General features: G+C 36.2%; 1 protein-coding gene and 1 pseudogene across 1 annotated transcript; both read right to left on the bottom strand.

Annotated features, from left to right (window-relative positions):
- Positions 1-237: 237 nt before the first annotated feature.
- Positions 238-1179, bottom strand: LOC126935170 (olfactory receptor 51V1-like). Its single transcript, XM_050756369.1, has one exon. The coding sequence runs from the start codon at positions 1177-1179 to the stop codon at positions 238-240; it is 942 nt and encodes a 313-aa protein (XP_050612326.1).
- Positions 1180-18970: 17791 nt separating this feature from the next.
- LOC126935202 (olfactory receptor 51G2-like) lies at positions 18971-19864 on the bottom strand (annotated as a pseudogene).
- Positions 19865-20156: the final 292 nt, after the last annotated feature.

Below are 20156 nucleotides of genomic sequence, written 5' to 3'. Positions count from 1 at the left end.
ATCCATTAATATGATGTCTATTCCAGTCTATATGCATTTTCAGATTTATAAAACTGATCACAATATTACACATCAATGTTACTAACATGATGATTGTGAGATAATGAAGAGGAAGGTATTTGTAACACGTAAATTATAACTAACAGAAGTTATTAACTTTATGTTTAAATACTTACTGACTTGGACATTTTTACAACCCATTTGTTGGCTTGTAAATACATAAACTTTGATCTAAACTTAGGCTCTTTTCAAGGAGAACAATCTCTGGACTCTTCTTCGTATCTGTTGGGTCTTGATACTATAAATAATAGGGTTCATCATGGGTGGGAAAAGGATATAGCTATTGCCCATGAGGATGTGAACCAGTGGTGAGAGGTGTTTCCCAAAGCGATGCACCATGGTCAGACCAATGATTGGGATGTAGAAAACCAAAACAGCACAGATGTGAGATACACAGGTCTGCAAAGACTTGAGTCTCTCCTCCCAGGATGCAATGGCCACGACTGTATGCAAAATCATAACATAGGAGATAAGTATGAGCACTGCATCTAACAACAGGCTACTGATCACAAGGGCCAGACCATAGACATTGTTAAAGCGGATGTCCGAACAGGCCATTCTAATTAAGTCTTGGTGCAGGCAGAAGGAGTGAGAGAGGATGTGAGGATGGCAATAATTCAAGAATTTCAAACGGATGATGACTGGAGGTATTAGCAAAGAACTCCTACATAAGATTGCCACCCCAATCTTCATGATTTTGTCATTAGTTAGGATGGAAGAATAGCGCAGTGGGTTGCAAATGGCGATGTAGCGGTCAAAAGCCATAGCGAGGAGGACAGAGGACTCCATGAAGGACAGACCATGTATGAAATAGGACTGGGCAATGCAGGAATCCAGGCTGATCTCTTGAATGAACCCCAACAGGATCCCCAGCACCGTGGGCACAGTAGAAAACCCCATGCACAGGTCAGTGAGGGCCAGCATGGCCAGAAAATAGAACATAGGCTGGTGGAGGTTTGACTCAGTCCGGATCACATGGAGCACCATGCAGTTTCCCAAGAACACCAGAGCATAGATGGAGGAGAAAGGAATGCAGAGCCAGGGATAGTGAACTTCTAGGCCAGGAAAACCAGTGAGAACAAATCTGGAACTACTGAAGTTTGAGTTAGAGATAGACATTAATAGAAGATTGAAAATACTTCCAGAAACATGCAAATTACATAGGTTTGTAATCCCCTAATTTTTAGTAATGTGTGTCTGCCTTTAGGAAGAAAATAAAATACAATTTCTCTAATTGTCATAAATTCAGCAAAATAGAGACCTTATTCCTTACCCTTTAGGGCAAAAACCTGGTTTTCTAGACATGGACAAAAACCCGGCCAAAAAAATTACTTGTCTAGACAGTCCAGTGCTGGTGACTAGGAATAACAGAAGACTGGGGAGTTTTATGCAGAAACAGTAATGTTACTGGTCACATGGGAGTTAGGTTTTAGGATAGACTTCTGGGAGTCTCTGTTCATTCCTAAAGGAAGACAGTGTATGATCACAGGTGTGTACCACTGCTATAGGTGGCATCATCCTTAAGAGAATATGAAATTAGATCATTTATTCTTGCGTGCTGCAGCTGTTTCTTTCACTTTCCCCAAAGGATAAGATCCCAAAAGGTATATACTGTTTAAAATAACCAAACTTTGTGAAACATAAAGTTTATTCAAGAGAAACTATATAAACCAAGTGGAATTGGAACTTTTTTGCACATTCCACATTGTTTAGCTCCTCTGCAAATTATTTACCTATTTAAAATGGACTTTTTCTTCATTTTCATGCACTTGTTTACTCTTTGTAAGATTTCTTCCTTTCTAAATCTCACAATACTGTTATTTCTTATGTCTTTCATATGTAATATAATTGGCCTGCATTTTAAACAAAGTCCTAGACAAATATTTGTTATTATCTGGTTTATCTATGACTATGTCAGCTCTTTATAGGTAGAATAAAGTCAGTTATATAAGCAAGCAGTATTTGATAATAACTAAATAGTCATAAAGTAGCCTTAGTCTAGATTGCTATAGATCTATGTCTACTACCCAATATTTTCAGCATGTCCCATATGAAGTAGATAAGGCAGCATAATATGAGTTTCTTTGGTTAAGAAAATCTATGAATAATTAGAGCTTGTAAGAATAATTCTAGGATATCAGATTATAAATGGAATTTTATAAAAGTCTACTAAAATGACTTATATCATTGGGTAATTAAAAACTATTTTTTAAGAGGTAGTGATTTGACTTTTTAAAGAATGAAAATTTATAAATATAAAAAAACTAATTTATATGAGCACCTAAGCATTATTCTCAGTATACAAATGAGGAACTAAACAGTAGTTTTAGAAAGGGGGAGCTAACAAATCTAATATAGATAGATAGATAGATAGATAGATAGATAGATAGATAGATAGATTCTGAAATGAAATTACATTCAAGGTATGCTAATATTTTGATAAGGATTCAGTCAAAACAAACAGCAATGACTAATGCAATGTGTTTACTAACAAGGTTGAGATAAAAAGGTTAAAAATAAAAAGATAAAGTAGCTAAAATGGTTGGAAAGTTCAAGTTACAAAAGAAAAGAAACATCACCATTTCTGTGAAGTCATTCCTAGCCTTCAATGACAGAGTGAATTCTTTCCACCCAAGGTAATTTACTCCTGTTCCTAACATAGAATTAATTAAATGCTTGTGGTGCAACTATTTTTCTTTCTCTCTCTCTCTCTCTCTTTTTTTTTTTTTGAAATGGGGTCTTACTCTGTTGCCCAGCTAGAGCATGGGAACAGGATCTCAGCTCACTGCTACCTCTGCCTCCTGGTCTCAAAGCAATCCTTCCACCTCAGCCTCCTGAGTAGCTGGGACTACAGGCGTGCTCCACCACAACTGGCTAATTTCTAATTTTTGTATTTTTTGTAGAGACAGGTTTTTCCATGTCACCCAGGCTGATCTCGAACTCCTGGACTCAAGCTATCTGCTCCCCTTGGCCTCCCAAGGTGCTGGGATTATCTGCATGAGTCATCAAGCCTGGCCATGGTGCAACTATTTTTCAATGTGTATGTCTTCATTATACCATGTGATTGAGAGATATTTTATATTTATAAACATTTAAATATAGTACACCATGTGATTGAGAGATGGTTCATGTTTATATACATTTAAATGCAGTCTCCGCTGTAGGTAGCTGTTTAATATATGTTTACTGAACACAGACATAAATTGATTATAGCAATTTTTTTTTTTTTTTTTGAGACAGAGTCTTGCTCTGTCGCCCAGGCTGGAGTGCAGTGGTGCGGTCTCCGGTCACTGCAAGCTCCGCCTCCCGAGTTCGCGCCATTCTCCTGCCTCAGCCTCCCGAGTAGCTGGGACTACAGGCGCCTGCCACCATGCCTAGCTAATTTTTTTTTTTTTTTTTTTTTTTTATTTTTAGTAGAGACAGGGTTTCACCATTTTAGCCAGGATGGTCTCGATCTCCTGACCTCACGATCCGCCCTCCTCGGCCTCCCAAAGTGCTGGGATTACAGGCGTGAGCCACCATGCCCGGCCAGTAAATTCCATAGTAATTTTGACCACATACAATTTCCATAGTGGATCATAGATGTTAATATAAATCACTAAGATAGAAAACATACGGGAAAAATGAGTGACTTCTGCATGGGTAGATTTCAGTCAGGTGTATTATTTTTCTGTAACTGCAAGATTACAATAGTATTTTTTCTTTAATCTCTCTGTGTGCTATGCTACATTGACTGTCGTTTGAAAGTTAAATAACTGGATCGCATTTGCTGAGATTTTTGTCTTATGTTTTTACCAACTATCTTTGGGAGAAATATTTATCTGCAGTTTAATTTTATTTTAATGCATTTTCCTGACTTTGAAGCTGCCTGCATAGAATGAATTGGAGTTTTCCATCCACTTCACTTTTCTGGAAGACTTAATGTAGAATTGGTATTACTTTCTCTTCCAGCTTTTATATAGAATCACAAGTGAAGCCATCTATATGTGGAGTTTCCTGTGTGTGAGGGTTTGCAACTCAACATTTAATGGCTTTAATATATTTAGTTATAATCACTTTATATTTTTCTTTTTTTTTTTTTTTTTAAGTTTAAAGTCTGGGATACATGTGCAGAACTTGAGGTTTGTTACCTAGGTATACGTGTGCCATGGTGGTTTGCTGCACCTATCAACCTGTCATCTAGGTTTTAAGCCCCGCATGAATTTGTCCTCATGCTCTTCTTCCCTTTGCCCCCAACCACCCCCCCTCCCGACAGGTCCTGGTGTGTGATGTTCCCGTCCCTGTGTCCATGTGTTCTCATTGTTCAGCTCCCACTTATGAGTGAGAACATGCAGTGTTTGGTTTTCTGTTCCTGTGTTAGTTTGCTGAGAATAATAGTTTCCTACTTCATCCACGTCCCTGCAAAGGACATGAACTCATCATTTCTTATGGCTGCATAGTACTCCATGGTGTATATATGCCATATTTTCTTTATTTAGTCTATAATTGATGGGCATTTGGGTTGGTTCCAAGTCTTTGCTATTGTAAATAGTGCTGCAAGGTGTTTGTGTCTTTCATGAAATGTGCCTATTTCTTCTAAGTTTTTGAAAAATTTATTGGCAAAAGATTGCTCATGACATTCCATTATTTTCTTTTACATATCAGTATAATCTATAATAAATTTTAGTTGTATTTTTAAAACAAAAACTTTGTTTAATTGATTCTTCTCTGTTTGTATTCTATCTAATTTATGTCTGCTTTGACATTTTATTCCTTCTGCTTACTGTGTGTCTAATTTGGTCATTTTATCCTTTTATTCTCTCTGATTTTATTTGATTTATTTCTATTGTTATGTCAAGTTGACTGATTTTTTATTCGATGTCTTATCTGCATTTAATTTTATTTATTGTGCATTTCATCTATGACATTCTAGTTCTTATTTATAGAAGTATTAATTAGGTCTTTTTTATATCTTTCCAGCCTTAAATATGTGAGTATGTAAAATACGATTATAATTACAATCTTGAATTTTTTTCCACTATGTCTAACCTTAGTGACAATTGGGCTCAATTGACTGGGTATATTCTTCATTAAGTGACATTTGTTGCTCATGCATGCATGCCAAATTTTTTTATTGCATGCCAGATGTTGTGAAATTTACTTTGGTAACTGCTAGATAATGGTATGTTCCTATACACATTCTTGAGAGTTGTTATGGAAGAAAGTCATGTTATATGGAAGCAGACTGATCATTTCTGGTATTGTATTCAAGGTTTCTTAGATGGCACCAGATAATATTTAGTCTACTGCAAATTTCCCCCAGCCAATACTTTTTTGATTATTCTACCAAATACTTTTTGAGTTATAAAGTTTTCCATTTTGACCAACAGAAATAAACTTTATTCATGTTCATGAGTGAGTATTAATCATAGTTATTTATAAAACTTCTAGGGTGATATTTTCCCCACCCTAAAGTCGTTTTTTTCACATGTACATGCTAATAAGTACTATGCTGAATTCTTAAACGCTCTTTCCATGTCTCCAAAATTTTCACAATATGCAACTCTCTCCTTTTTGATACTCTTCCCTTCAAAGTATGGCCGGGCGCGGTGGCTCAAGCCTGTAATCCCAGCACTTTGGGAGGCCGAGAAGGGCGGATCACGAGGTCGGGAGATGGAGACCATCCTGGCTAACACGGTGAAACCCCGTCTCTACTAAAAAATACAAAAAAAAAACTAGCCGGGCGAGGTGGCAGGCGCCTGTAGTCCCAGCTACTCGGGAGGCTGAGGCAGGAGAATGGCGTAAACCCGGGAAGCGGAACTTGCAGTGAGCTGAGATCCGGCCACTGCACTCCTGCCCGGGAGACAGAGCAAGATTCCTCCGTCTCAAAAAACAAACAAACAAACAAACAAAAAAACCCAAAAAAACCCCACAAAGTATGAATACTTCATATCCCTAGAATTCAGATGCTCCACATAATTCAGTGTCCACCCTGCTTCCTTTTATTTGTCTTTTTCTGTTCTGTGGCCTCGTAATTTCTTTTTTTTTTTTTTTTTTAATTTTTAATTTTTATTTATTTATTTATTTATTTATTTTTTATTTATTTTTTTTTTTACACACAGAAACTTACATAGAAACTTTGGAGCATCCATGCCAACTATGGATATGACATTTTCCTAGTACAATTGTAACCCAGGTTCTTTCCTGAAGAATTGAAATAGTCTCAAAATGTATTTCTCTTCACCAGGTTTTTCCTGTGAAGTAATTTTCCACGCTGTAGCTAAAGTAAATTGTCTAAAATAAAAATTTGATTATATTATCATGCTATTTAGAAACATTTGGGGACTTTCTAGGGTTCTTCACAATCTGGACCTTGCAAAACATGTCCAGTCTCACTCCATCACCATTTTAGCAAGATTCTCTATTTAAGAAACAAGCTTTTCCTTTCAGTTTCTCTCTCTCATAAATATCAGAGGCCAGTCTACTGGTCTCTAATTTGACTAAAATTCTCTTCCTATGCATTTTTCTGGATGAGTTTTAATTATTCTTTTTCTGTTAATACAGTACCTGGGTTCTGTTTGAGAAGGCACATAATTAGTGACTTATAAATGACTATTGGTATTTCTTTTTCTGAAATCTAGACTGTTTCAGAAATTAAAACTTGTATCTCATCCCTATATTATCTTGGTCATAGATTGGATAACAATTAGATTCAAGAAATTCTAAACTAGAGAAATGGAAGCGAATTTTCCTGATAATAGTTACAGTAATTCAAATAGTAACTGCATGCTTTCATATTTATCTTTCAACTTTTAGTGTATTTTGAGACAATAACTTTATATATCTAGCCAAAAATATTCTGTATGACAATGATTGCATGATGCATAAAACCTTGTTGAATTTAATTTTCTTTTCAGAGATTTTGAAACCTTTTTAGAAAAGATTGAGGAAAGATTACTTGGCTCAACTTTTAGAATTATAAATGTATTACCTTTTCAGATTTTAATATAAATTGATAATAATAAAGTCTCAATAAAATGAAGGTTAAAAAGTAGATTTAAAAAATACTATATGCAGTATGTCAGAAGCAAAAAATACTCTTCCAACAAATCCTAAGAGCATAGAACAATCTCTTGTATATAATGAGTATTTCCAATAAATATTTACTTATTCACTAAAATGTTGAATACATGGATTCCAAAAGAGAAAGGACACATGTAGTTTACAGCAGAGACATTACACAGGGAACATCAGGCTGCATGAGAAAGATTGGAGAACCTGCTCCTTTTAGAATTTCAACACATTAGAAGAGGTGTGTATCTTTTAATTTTTTTTTTTTTAAAGTGGAAATTTGCAGGGTGGGGAGGGGGCAGGCAGGAGTTAAAGAAGGGTACCCTTCCAGCCTAAAAGTTTAACATGATTAAAGACTTTTTTCCTTTTTTTTTTTTTTCCATACTTTATGTTCTAGGGTACATGTGCAGTGAGATACCATCTCACACCAGTTAGAATGGCGATCATTAAAAAGTCAGGAAACAACAGATGCTGGGAGGATGTGGAGAAATGGGAACACTTTTACACTGTTGGTGGGACTGTAAACTAGTTCAACCATTGTGGAAAACAGTGTGGCGATTCCTCAAGGATCTAGAACTAGAAATACCATTTGACCCAGCCATCCCATTACTGGGTATATACCCAAAGGATTATAAATCATGCTGCTATAAAGATTTTTTTTTCTATTCATCAGCCAGGATGTGACATTCTTGTCTTGTGCAGCGCTAACATATGTGAATCTATTGCTATTTGTTGTTGTTGTTATTTGTTTGTTTGATTGATTTTCTGGTTTCCTTTACCTCGTTTTCTAAATAATTCACATTTTAATTCAATTTATCTTTTTGCCACAATCAACAGTCACTCTAATCTTACTTTTTTTTTTTTTGGAATCCTGAAATTCTACTTTATGCATCTTTCATTTATTTTTGCTGGTCTTATTATTATTGCAAGGATCCCTCATTATTCTGGAGAACATTATATTCAGGTCAAAATTTTCTGTTTTTATATGTCTGAAAATATCTTTATTTTGTCTTCTCTCTTGATTGATAACTAGATGTCTATAGAATTCTACATCTAAAAAAAGAAAAATAATACAGATCTTTAACATCAGGGGTGTATTTTATTATTTACGTAAACAGGTTTAATAACTAGAAGTATGACTTCTATCTTGTTCTCTCTGTTATACAAACATTTTCCTTTTCTTTTGTATGTGTATGTTGATTTCTTTTTCTTATTATCAGTAAGTATTTATCAATAAATATTTAAGAGATTTTCATTTTTCATTCAAATAGCATGATAAAGTAGGTTTATTTTCATCATTCTTTGTTACCCCATGTATTCTTTCAAAGTGATAACAAAAATCTCTTTCTAGCTAATATATATAAGTATGTACACATGCACATATGTATATATATGCACATTATATATACACATTATATATACATACTATATATAATTATATGAGAAATAGATATAAGTATATATCTTATATAATTTTTTTTATATAATCCTTCCATCAATATCTCTCTTCTCTTTTTTGGAAATCTGGTTCTCATATAATACATTTCCTTAACAAATCCTTTATATTCTTATTTGTTTGATATTGATTTTTTCTCCAAATATTTGCTTACTTTTCTCATCATTTTTCTTTGTAACTTGTATTTTATTTATATTTAATATATTTGCCTAGAATTAATTTATAAAAGAATTTCTTATCTTCAGATTTTTTTTACATCAGTGGAATTCAATATATTTCCTATTTTAACTTTTAATGCACTTTTGTTTTTATGCTTTATGTTCTAGGGTACATGTGCACAATGTGCAGGTTTGTTACATTTGTATACATGTGCCATGTTGGTGTGCTGCACCCATTAACTCATCTTTTACATTAGGTATATCTCCTAATGCTATCCCTCCTCCCTCCCCCCACCACACAACAGGCCCCAGGGTGTGATGTTCCCCTTCCTGTGTTCAAGTGATCTCATTGTTCAATTCCCACCTATGAGTGAAAACATGCGATGTTTGGTTTTCTGTCCTTGCAATAGTTTGCTGAGAATGATGGTTTCCAGCTGCATCCATGTCCCTACAAAGGACATTAACTCATACTTTTTTATGGCTGCATAGTATTCCATTGTGTATATGTGCCACATTTTCTTAATCTAGTCTGTCATTGATGGACATTTGGGTTGGTTCCAAGTCTTTGCTATTGTGAATAGTGCCGCAATAAACATACGTGTGCTTAATGCATGTTTAATAACTTTCATTTTATTGAAAACATGAGAGAAACAAGATACAAAGAGTTATCTACAGTTATGGAAGAGATTAAAGAGAAATAAAGACTTGTTTATAGACTTTTTTTTTTAATTTGAAGTTCTCTACAACCTCATTAAAAAAATTTATTAGTGTTCTAATATTTGGAGTTATAAAATTTTATTTGTTCAAGTCCATATTTTTGAACAATTAGATTGTCTTCTTATTAAAATAATACTTTTTCTTGCCTTTTCATGCTGTTACTGTATTCTTCAACAAAGAGTAAAGTTAAAGTTCAGGATTAAATGGCATTTTTTAAAAATTATGGCTATTTAAATATTCATTAGACTAAGTGAATGGGACCCTTTAGTGGCAGAATCCATTAACCTAGGATAGGTCTGATGACGTCCTATTGGGATAGTATGTAGAGAATATTGGATGGCTCTATAACAGAGACATTTAAGACATGGGATGGAAAGTAACTTTAGTTTTGGAAATGTTAAGTTTGAAGTATATGGAACTAGAGTGAGAAAATATAATAAAAAATACATATACTTAAAAGCAAGTAAAATAAAAAAATCAACAATAAGGAACTTAGAAATAGAGAACAGACTCATATTTATTAATACACAGAAAATGAGAAAACTTTTAAGAATGTCTAAGGAGTGTTCATTAAACTAAGAGAAAAATCAAAGTAATGCAATTCTATACAAGTGAAGAAAGATAATTTTCCTTGAACAAAACAATTGAGATGGTCAAATACTGCCCAAAGCTCAAAGACATTGTGTGTACCACTGAGTCACATGAATAGTTCATCAAAATGAGCAAACAATCTAATCTGTGCAACTGTGTGTTGCCCAGTTAAGAGTTTAGCCTCTTATTATGTAATAATAAATATTAGGGCTCCCTTTTAGTTAAAAATGTGACCATTTGCAAAATAAATCATGTTATCACTTGAGCCAGAAGTTCTAGCCCAACCTGTGCAATGTATTGAGACTCAATCTCTCTGAAAGAAAAAAAACTCTCAGATTATAAAGTATAAAGAAGAGACACATAAGTAATGATTTTGTGTGTGTGTGTGTATATATATATATTTCATTTGTACATACAATAATGTATATATGTATATAAATAAGTATACAAATAATACAGTGTATTTGTTTTTTTATATATATATATATCCATATACACATATTAGTAACACTAAATATGAGGAGTATCAGGATGCAATTAGAATGAGAATTCAAGTCAAAGGAGAATCGTTATGTCTATTTTTTAACATGTATATAATTTGAGTTTTTATATTACAGATGTAAGAAACGAAGTAGACACAGAGATTACACTTACAGGATAAAGGTTAAATGATAAGTAAAGTAATATTTCAGTATTGGAATATGTTGAATATTCTATGCCAAACTGGGAAAGAGATTATTTTAGACAACAGGTATCTCCTATCTTATTTGTGTGCAGTGGCAGTTAGATATCTTGGTTTGGAAATCAAAAGATTTCCCTCTGGAAAGATTTTTACAAGTATTCATCTCAGGACACACACACACACACACACACACACACACACACACACAGTGGGACGATGGGTGGGGGCGGTGGTGCAGAAATGATACTCAATATCTGTTTCAGCTCAGAATGTTTCTCTTACAGTGTCCACCAATTCCGAAATATTGGTTAGCCTGCTATCCAAGATCAATTATCCAATATTGGCTATCTAAGATCTTCAGTGTCTTCCCTTACCAGAATCTTAAGTGGACTGTATTTTTAACCAGCTACTTGTTTTTACCATTGAACAATTCTCATCTTAAGATCCTGAATCTGACTGCTTTAAAAATGAACTTGACACAAAGTACACTAATCTTCAACTCAAACTTTTTTCCTCTGGGTATACAAATTGCCACGCCATTTATGGGTATTCTTTTTTGTTGTTTGTTGTTGTGGTGGTGGTGGTGGTGATGATGGTGGTTTGTTGTTGCTGTTGTTGTTGTTTGTTTGTTTGAGATGGAGTTTTGCTCTGTCACCCATGCTGGAGTACTGTGGTAGAACCTTGGCTCACTGCAACCTCTGCCTCCCAGGTTCAAGCAATTCTCCTACCTCGACTTCCTGAGTAGCTGGGATTACAGGTGCACACCACCATGCCCATCTAATTTTTGTATTTTTAGTAGAGATGGGGTTTCACCTTGTTACCCAGGCTGGTATAGAACTCTTGACCTCAAGTGATCTGCCCACCTTGGCCTCCCAAAGCGCTGGGATTACAGGCATGAGCAACTGCGTCGGGACCATTTATGGATATTCTTAATAAAAGGATTGTCTGATCCCACAACTATCTCAGAATAAAAGGTGAACTTTTCATTCCAAGCATAAAAATTACTCAGAGCATTTTCTTCTGGCTAAGTCCCTCATTCTTAGTCTTTCTCACTCATTGGCAGCATTGTGCTAAGTCAGTGGAATCCCCTGAATGTGACATTTTATTTTCTTTCTCCTTAGCATCCATGTCAGGAAGACTGTTTTGAGCAGGGCTTCTCCACAGTTTTTTCTGTCAGAACCCAATACCACAGCATTTCAGCCCTTTCTCTTAATCTTCACTGCTCTCCAAGGGCTAGGGTGAGTCCACCCGTGGCTGGAACCACTCTTGAGTCTGATGTATCTGACACCAATGGCAGGGAACTGTATAGTCATATACTTGGTGAAGAATGAGCATATTATCTAAAGAAGCCCTGGTACCACTTCTTGTCCATGCTGGCTGGAGATGATATTGTCCTGTCTCCATACTTCTCTCCGTGCTCAAGGTCTTTATCCATGACCTCTGTAAAATTACATTTGATAGTTGCCTCAATCAACCCTTTTTCATCCATACATTCTTTTCTATGGGCTCAGGAATCCTGTCAGCCATGACCTTTGACCACTTTGTGGCCATCAGTCACTCCCCACAATATACCACCACATTTACCAACTCATGTGTTACCTGAGTAGGGCTGGAAGCCTTGCTGAGGGGTGCAGCACTCATGACTCCATTGCCTGTCCTGCTCAAGAGGCTTCCTTTCTACAAGGTCACACACTCTCCTATTCCTACTGTTTCCATCCAAATGTCATGAAGTTAGCCTGTGGCCAAGTCAAAATCAGTATTTTCTATGGGCTGGTTTTGGTTATCTTTTCTTTTGCAGCTTACTTCTGCTAACAGTTATTTCTTATGCTCTGATATTCCAAGTAGTCCTGGGCATTGTTTCCAGAGAAGGCCAGATGAAGGCATTCAACACCTGTTTGCCTCACATCTTTATTGTTCTGATTTACTATGGACCTCATCTGGCAATAACTGTGATGTATCGAGTCAGCCACAGAAGTTCTCCATTACCACCTGCAGTCCTGGGAAATATCTACCTCCTCCTGCCCCCGATGCTAAACCCAATTGTGTACAGCCTGAAGACCAAGCAGATCTGTATTGCTCTGAGGAAATCTTTCAAGATAAAGAGAAATTGAAGAACTGGAGAAGTTAATGGTGGTTTAGGTTGGGAAAAAATAGAACTCTGAAATTTGGAGAATGTAAATTGTAGTTGTTAAAAATAGTTGACCTTCACTTAATTTTAGATCTCAGATGTGGATCTACACTAGTATTTAGAATAAAATGTTGAAAATTATGGTTTGTATAAATAAAGACATATATTTTATATTCATAATATTTTCTTTTTTCCCCAAATTCTTTACATGTGGTTTGAGATATTTTGAAAACAAAATTTGTACAAATAAGGAGTGCTTGGCTGGAGTATATTCATGTTAACCCCTTGTCATAAGAAAGGTCCTGAAGTGCTTCCACATTTCTAAAGGCAGTTTGTAAGTTGGCAACTTAGTAGAGTCCAGACATTTCAGAAAATCACCCATCTCCATTCGCTTAACCTTCTACCTTTTTAGTTTTCTTTCCCCTGTCTTATATTTTATTTTTAAATTATCTCTCTTCTGTTCTGCACTGGCATCTCTATGAGAAAAGTATATTTTATACTATTTTAACTACACCAAATTGAAGAGTGCTTGGTTCACAGTCATAAATTAATACATTATTTTTTGCTTTTTGTTTTTTCAAGAGTTGAGTCATATCAACCAAAACACTTTCCATCCCCCAACAATATATGAAACTCCTATTCTACACAAAAAGACATTACTCCTGTTTCCTATCTATTACACCACTGTTAATTTATTTGTTGCCTCTTATTTCTTCCATCGTTATGAACTCCTGGGCTCAAGTGATCCTCCCATCTTGGGTTTCCAAAGTGCTGAGATTACAGGTGTAAGCCACTGTGCCTGGCCCACATTGAATCATTTTTGGAATATTTGCAATAGAATCCTCATTTGATATGATAAATTTGTCCTAACATATTTGTTATATGAGGTCCATGATCTGACCTGTCTATCATTTCTTCCACACTCCAGTTTTACTAAACAACCGTCAGTTCTCTGAACAATGCATGTTAGGTCAGACACTTTTTGTACTTGCTGCTCCCTATACCTGTTATGCACTTTTCATCGTTCTCTGAGAAAATTCTTGACTATCTTTTAAGAACTAGATTAGTAGAGATAAACCTTTTGTACCATGTAAAATTTTAATCACAGTCTCAATGATTATAACTTCTTTGTTGGTCTTATGACCCCTAAGTGGTGGCAATCTTATGGGACTGAACCCTTACCCAGTAGGACTTTATGCTATCTCCATGTGGATAGTGTCAGAATTGAATGGAATTAGAGGACATCCAGTTGATGTCCGCTACAGAATTGCTAGTTGTGTTAAGAAAAAACCTTAGATATCTGGTGTCAGAGTGTTCCGTTCTGTGTTGATTGACTATGTGAGAACTGGAAAAATCACTTTGTTTCCCGCCCCCCCCACTTTAGTGTGGGGGGTGTGTGTCTGTGTTTGTGTGTGCATGCACATGTGTGACATAAAGAGAAAAATAGGAAGAGAGATTTATAAAATATAAAGAGAAAACAGCAAAATAAAATACTCTTCATTTAAGGGGATTCACAAATAAAAACTCTAATAATAGCAGACTGCTGAATAATTTTTAAAAATGTATGTGAAATGATTTCCCAGCAGATCTTCAGAGTGACCCTGGTTATTGTGAGTAGTATTATGGTGGTAGGCATCAGCCTTCTCCAAGAGGAGCATTTCAATGTCCTGAGAAATATAAAATTGGCTGAAGAAGATTAATCTTAACAAATAGAATAAATATACAAATTAATTAAATGAGGCCGGGCGCGGTGGCTCAAGCCTGTAATCCCAGCACTTTGGGAGGCCGAGACGGGCGGATCACAAGGTCAGGAGATCGAGACCACCCTGGCTAACATGGTGAAACCCCGTCTCTACTAAAAATACAAAAAAACTAGCCGGGCGAGGTGGCGGGCGCCTGTAGTCCCAGCTACACAGGAGGCTGAGGCAGGAGAATGGCGTAAACCCGGGAGGCGGAGCTTGCAGTGAGCTGAGATCCGGGCACTGCGCTCCAGCCCCGGCGACAGAGCGAGACTCCGTCTCAAAAAAAAAAAAAAAAAAAAAAAAAAAAAAAAAAAAAAAAAAAAAAAAAAAAAAAAAAAAAAAAAAAAAAAAAATTAAATGTAAAACCTTGATTAAAGCTCTGATATCCACTCCTTGCCATTGCCTTTCCTCGGCCTTCCTCTAGAATGTTTTCTATTGTTATGTTCCATTACTTGCACTTTCTTTATCCTGTTTCTGTCCCACGTCTTAGTACATGCTGCTAACTTTACTTGATATACCCAATCCACTTTCCTCTGACTGCTATTTGTTGTGATTTTTACTCATTTTCTTATCTCATTTTTCACTCATTTTCTCATCTCAGTACCTCCAGTCAACTTTTCTTAACTCTTAAATCCTAATGTATAAAATGTATAAAAATAGACAACTAAAACAGACTTTAGAAGTTAAGAGTTCCATAGGACTCAGACCTTACCTCTATCATGATATACACTGTATATCAACTATTTGCTTTTCTACCTCCCTAAGTAGACACTTTTAAAATCCAAAGTAATTTGTTGGATTATTTTTAGAGTTCTAGATTCTAGCAAATATGAAATATATCAGTGGGCCTCTAAGAAATTATAAAAATAAAGAAGATATTAAAAAGGAAGGGAAAAAGACTAGTAGTTTGGCAGGCATAATGGAACTTGTTAAAATCAGGGAATACGTATTTATTTCCACCCTTTATATGCCAAGTACCAGAAATAAATGTATGACCAGGAGAAAAAATATTCCTACTATTGTGGAATTTACATTGTAGTAAAGGAAGGAAAGAGAGAAAAATCAAGATAAACCGCGTTGTGGAACTGTTGGCTCAATCAGGATTACTGTCTCTGTAATTTTATTATTTATTTATTTATTTATTTTTTGAGACGGAGTCTCGCTCAGTTGTACAGGCTGGAGTGTAGTGGCGCGATCTGGGCTCACTGCAAGCTCCTCCTCCTGGATTCACACCATTCTTCCGCCTCAACCTCCCGAGTAGCTGGGAGTGCAGGTGCCCGCCACCACGCCTGGCTAATTTTTTGTACTTTTAGTAGAGACGGAGTTTTGCCGTGTTAGACAGGATGGTCTCGATCTCCAGATCTCGTGATCCGCCTGCCTCAGCTTCCCGAAGTGCTGGGATTACAGGCGTGAGCCACCGCACCCGGCCGGTAATTTTCTAACATGAATATGAAGACCTTTCTTTTCACATGTTCACTTTCGCCCTCTCTATACATGAGCAAGATCTATTACGTCTCCTCTGAGTGTATGCTCAGGCTGAACATCTACTAGACATAATTGCTCCCTCTTAAAACAGTAAAACAGATCTCTGCTTTACAATGTATTCCCAAATGAAGAAGATCTGGTCCAGCCGTGGCAAGGAATTATAGATATGTTGTCCTGGGAGAGGCACTTGGACGCTAATGTTTTGCATAGTTTAAAATATTGTATAAATGCAATACTATGTAATTATTGTGTACCCTTCGATCTTCACTCAACGTATTTAGAGAGTTATTTATGCAGGTATAGTGCTTAGGCATATCTAAATATGTAGTCAAAGTATAAAGATATGTTTGGGGGTAACAAACACCAAATTCATAATGGTGTTTTCTCTGGGAGGAGTAGGTATGTGGAAGGTGTTTCAACTCTATGATGCTTTACTTTAAAGATGGACCATGAATATATGGATTTTCTTTAGGATGTCTTTGGAAATGATTTAAAACTTATAGAAAAGTTACAAGGATAAGAATAGCACATAGAGTGCCCATATTGCCTTTACTGTAATTTATCTATTGTTAAAATTTCATTCCAATTGCCTTAACATTTGAACTCATGCACTAGAGTACTCTCTCTTGTGAGTTATTTCTTGCTCTATCTGCCCACTCTCCCCTCAACACACTGTGGGGAAAAGAAAGAGATCAGACTGCTACTGTGTCTGTATAGAAAGAGGTAGATATAAGAGACTCCATTTTGTTCTGTATTTGAGATGCTGTTAATCTGTGACCCTACCCCCAACCTTGTCCATGCAAGAGACATGTGCTGTGGTGACTCAAGGTTTAACGGATTTTGGGCTGTGCAGGGGGTGCTTTGTCAAACAAGTGCCTGAAAGCAGTATGCTTGTGAAAAGTCATCACCATTCTCTTAATCTCAAGTACCCAGGGACACGTAACACTGCCAAAGGTCACAGGAAAGCTAGGTATTGTCCAAGGTTTCTCCCCATATGATAGTCTGAAATATGGCCTGGTGGGAAGAGAAACACCTGATCGTCCCCCAGCCTGACACCCGTGAAGGGTCTGTGCTGAGGATGATTAATATAAGAGGAAAGAAGGCCTCTTGACAGTTGAGATAGAAAAAAGTATCTGTCTCCTGCCTGTCCCTGGGCAATGGAACATCTGGGTGTAAAACCCGATTGTATATTCTGTTTACTGACAAAGGAGAAAACCACCTTAGGGCGAAAGGTGGGACTTGCTAGTGCAATGCTGCTCTTTATGCACCAAAAAGGTTTATGGAGATGTTTACATATACAGACACAGCACTTTTCCTTAAACTTATATCACACAGATCTTTATTCATATGTCTTAGTGGATCCTATTATCCTGCCACTTCCCTTTTTCTAAGATGGTAAAGATAATGATCAATAAATACTGAGGGAACTCAGAGACCATGAGTCCTCTGTATGCTGAGCGCTGGTACACTGGGCCCACTTTTTCTTTCTCTATACTTTGTCTCTGTGTCTCGTTTCTTTTCTCAAGTCTCTGGTTCCACCTAACGAGAAACGCCCACAGGTGTGGAGGGCAGGCCACCCCTTCACACACAAATTTTTTCTTAGCCCTGTGAGTGCAGGTTGCATACATCATGACATTTACTTCTAAACCATTCAGTGTGGTTTTTTTTCTAAGAATAAAGATACCTCCTTACATAACTAGAAAATGTTTAAATCTAATTTCCCATGTGTATTTTCATTTTGTCAATGTACCAATAACATTCTTTAAGAGCTTTTTACCTCCAGTCAGGATTCATTCTAGGATCAGACATTTAATTTGTTGTCATTTTTCTTAATCTTAATCTTATTTAATGTGGTGCATTTCACCACCTTTTTAATTGAGGTAAAATTCATATACTGTAAAATTAATGACTTTAAGATGATTAATTCATGGAATTTAATACCTTCACAGTATTTTATAAACTACCACTTGTATCTAGTTACAGAATATATTTATGATTTCAAAATAAAACCTCATACTCTTTAAGCAGCTATTCACCATTCCTGTCTCCACCCAGCATCTAGAAACTACCAATCAACTTTCTGTCTCTATAGATTTACTTATGCTAATTATTTCACATAAATTGATTATGTACTATCTCGATTCTTTCACTTAGCATAATGTTTTTGAAGATTATCTATGTTGTAGCACATCAGTACTTCATTCCATTTTCTGGCTGACACATTTGTTTTTTCATTCATATATTGTATGATGGATCAACATTCAATGAAATGACCAAATTTTATAGAATAATCAACTTTTAATTTCTAATGTTTAATGAACACTAAAATAATCCTGAACACCTTCCCTAATTTATAGATGTTTCCTTTGTGTTAGTGGATGATTCCTTGAAAAAAATAATTTGAGTTTTGTTTGTTTGTTTTATTCTTTTAAATTTCAACTTTTAGATGCAGTGGGTATGCATACAGCTTTTTTATTTTGGTATACTGCATGATGCTGAAGTTTGGGTTACAAAAGTACAAGAAACTTATTTCCCGTCTGTTGGTATATTCTGGTTTCATTGTTGTTTTCCAGAAAACAATTGTTAACTGCCTTGTTTCCACAATATTTCAATTTACATATTCTGTGTGTTTCTTTAAACAAGAAAAGAAAAATACATACATCCCTCACCGATTTCCACATATACATATTCTCACTTCACAATGTGGTAAAGTGTCATACTTGGAAATTTACTTCTTAGACAACAACTAAGTATATTATCATCTTCTTGGCAGACAAGAATAAAATATCTCAATTCTGATAAGACTATGCCTTGAAGTGATGACATATTCCCCAGAGAGAAGCAGACAGATGAAAGGGGAAGAGGGAGACAGAGCGTCTTTTTCAGTAAGGCGATACTTTACTACTTGAGCAAATTTCTCCTGTTGAATACCTTATGCACTGCTGACCTTATTTGTTTGGTTTTCAGGCTATAAACCAACGGATTAAGGACAGAAGTCAAGAAGAGGAAGAGATCGGCCATGGTGACATGGAGAAGAGGAGATGTGAATTTACCAAACCTATGAATTAGGGCCAGCACAATGAGTGACACATAGAAAAGGAAGAGAGTGAAGACGTGGAAAACACAAGTAATAAGTGCCTTGAGCTGACCACTTTTGCAGGCAATACCCAGCACTCTTTTCAAAATCAAAGTGTATGAAATGAAAATGAAGATAGAATCAATTGCAAAGGAGCAGATGACAAGGGACAACCCATAGATCATGTTGACTCTGACAGGACCACAGGCCAGCTTCATTACATCAGGGTGATAGCAGTAGCAGTGGGATAGAATGACATCTTTGCAGAAGGGCAGTCGCTTGAGCAGGATTGGCAAGTACCATCACCATCACAGTCCTAATCACAGCTGTCAGCCCCATCTGAATAATCCTGGCAGGAGTTAAAATCACGGTGTAGTGCAGAGGGTGGCGAATAGCTCCAAACCGATCAAAAGCCATGGCCAGCAGGATGGCTGACTCAATCTCCCTGTGATGCAGGAGGAAGACATTGAGTACTGTAGGTAGAGTTGACAAAGACAGACCCAAATCTGTAGTTGCCAGCATGGACAGGAAGAGGTACTGAGGCTCATGAAGACTGGAGGTAGTTTTGATGACAAAGAGGATGGTGCAGTTTCCTAGGATGGCAATGAGGTACATGACACACAGGGGCGTAGAAATCCATATTGTACAGACTCCAGTCCACGGATGTCTGTTAGAATAAGAATGTGTGGCTGAAACCAGCTATTGTTTATAGGTCCCATATGCAAATGTCTTGAAATGTAACCCAGGTAAGCTTCCAAATGTTTCTATTTGTACAAATAAAATCTAACTTTTAAGATAGTGATAGCTAATACGTCTAACTCTCCTGGGGCAGCATTTACCCTAGGCAATTTACATCAAGGAATTTATCCTTAAAAAGTTTCAACACTATTGAAATAACTATCTAGTGTTTGGTCAATAGATAACTGCTGGTAAAATGTAAGAGCTAGTGGAATTACATTGGCCAAGAACACTCAATCATTAATCTAGTGAAAAGGAAAATTAAGTACATAA

The sequence above is a fragment of the Macaca thibetana genome, chromosome 14, assembly GCF_024542745.1.
Source record: "Macaca thibetana thibetana isolate TM-01 chromosome 14, ASM2454274v1, whole genome shotgun sequence".
Classification (NCBI taxonomy): domain Eukaryota; kingdom Metazoa; phylum Chordata; class Mammalia; order Primates; family Cercopithecidae; genus Macaca; species Macaca thibetana.
This window is presented reverse-complemented; position numbering and strand designations above follow the sequence as displayed.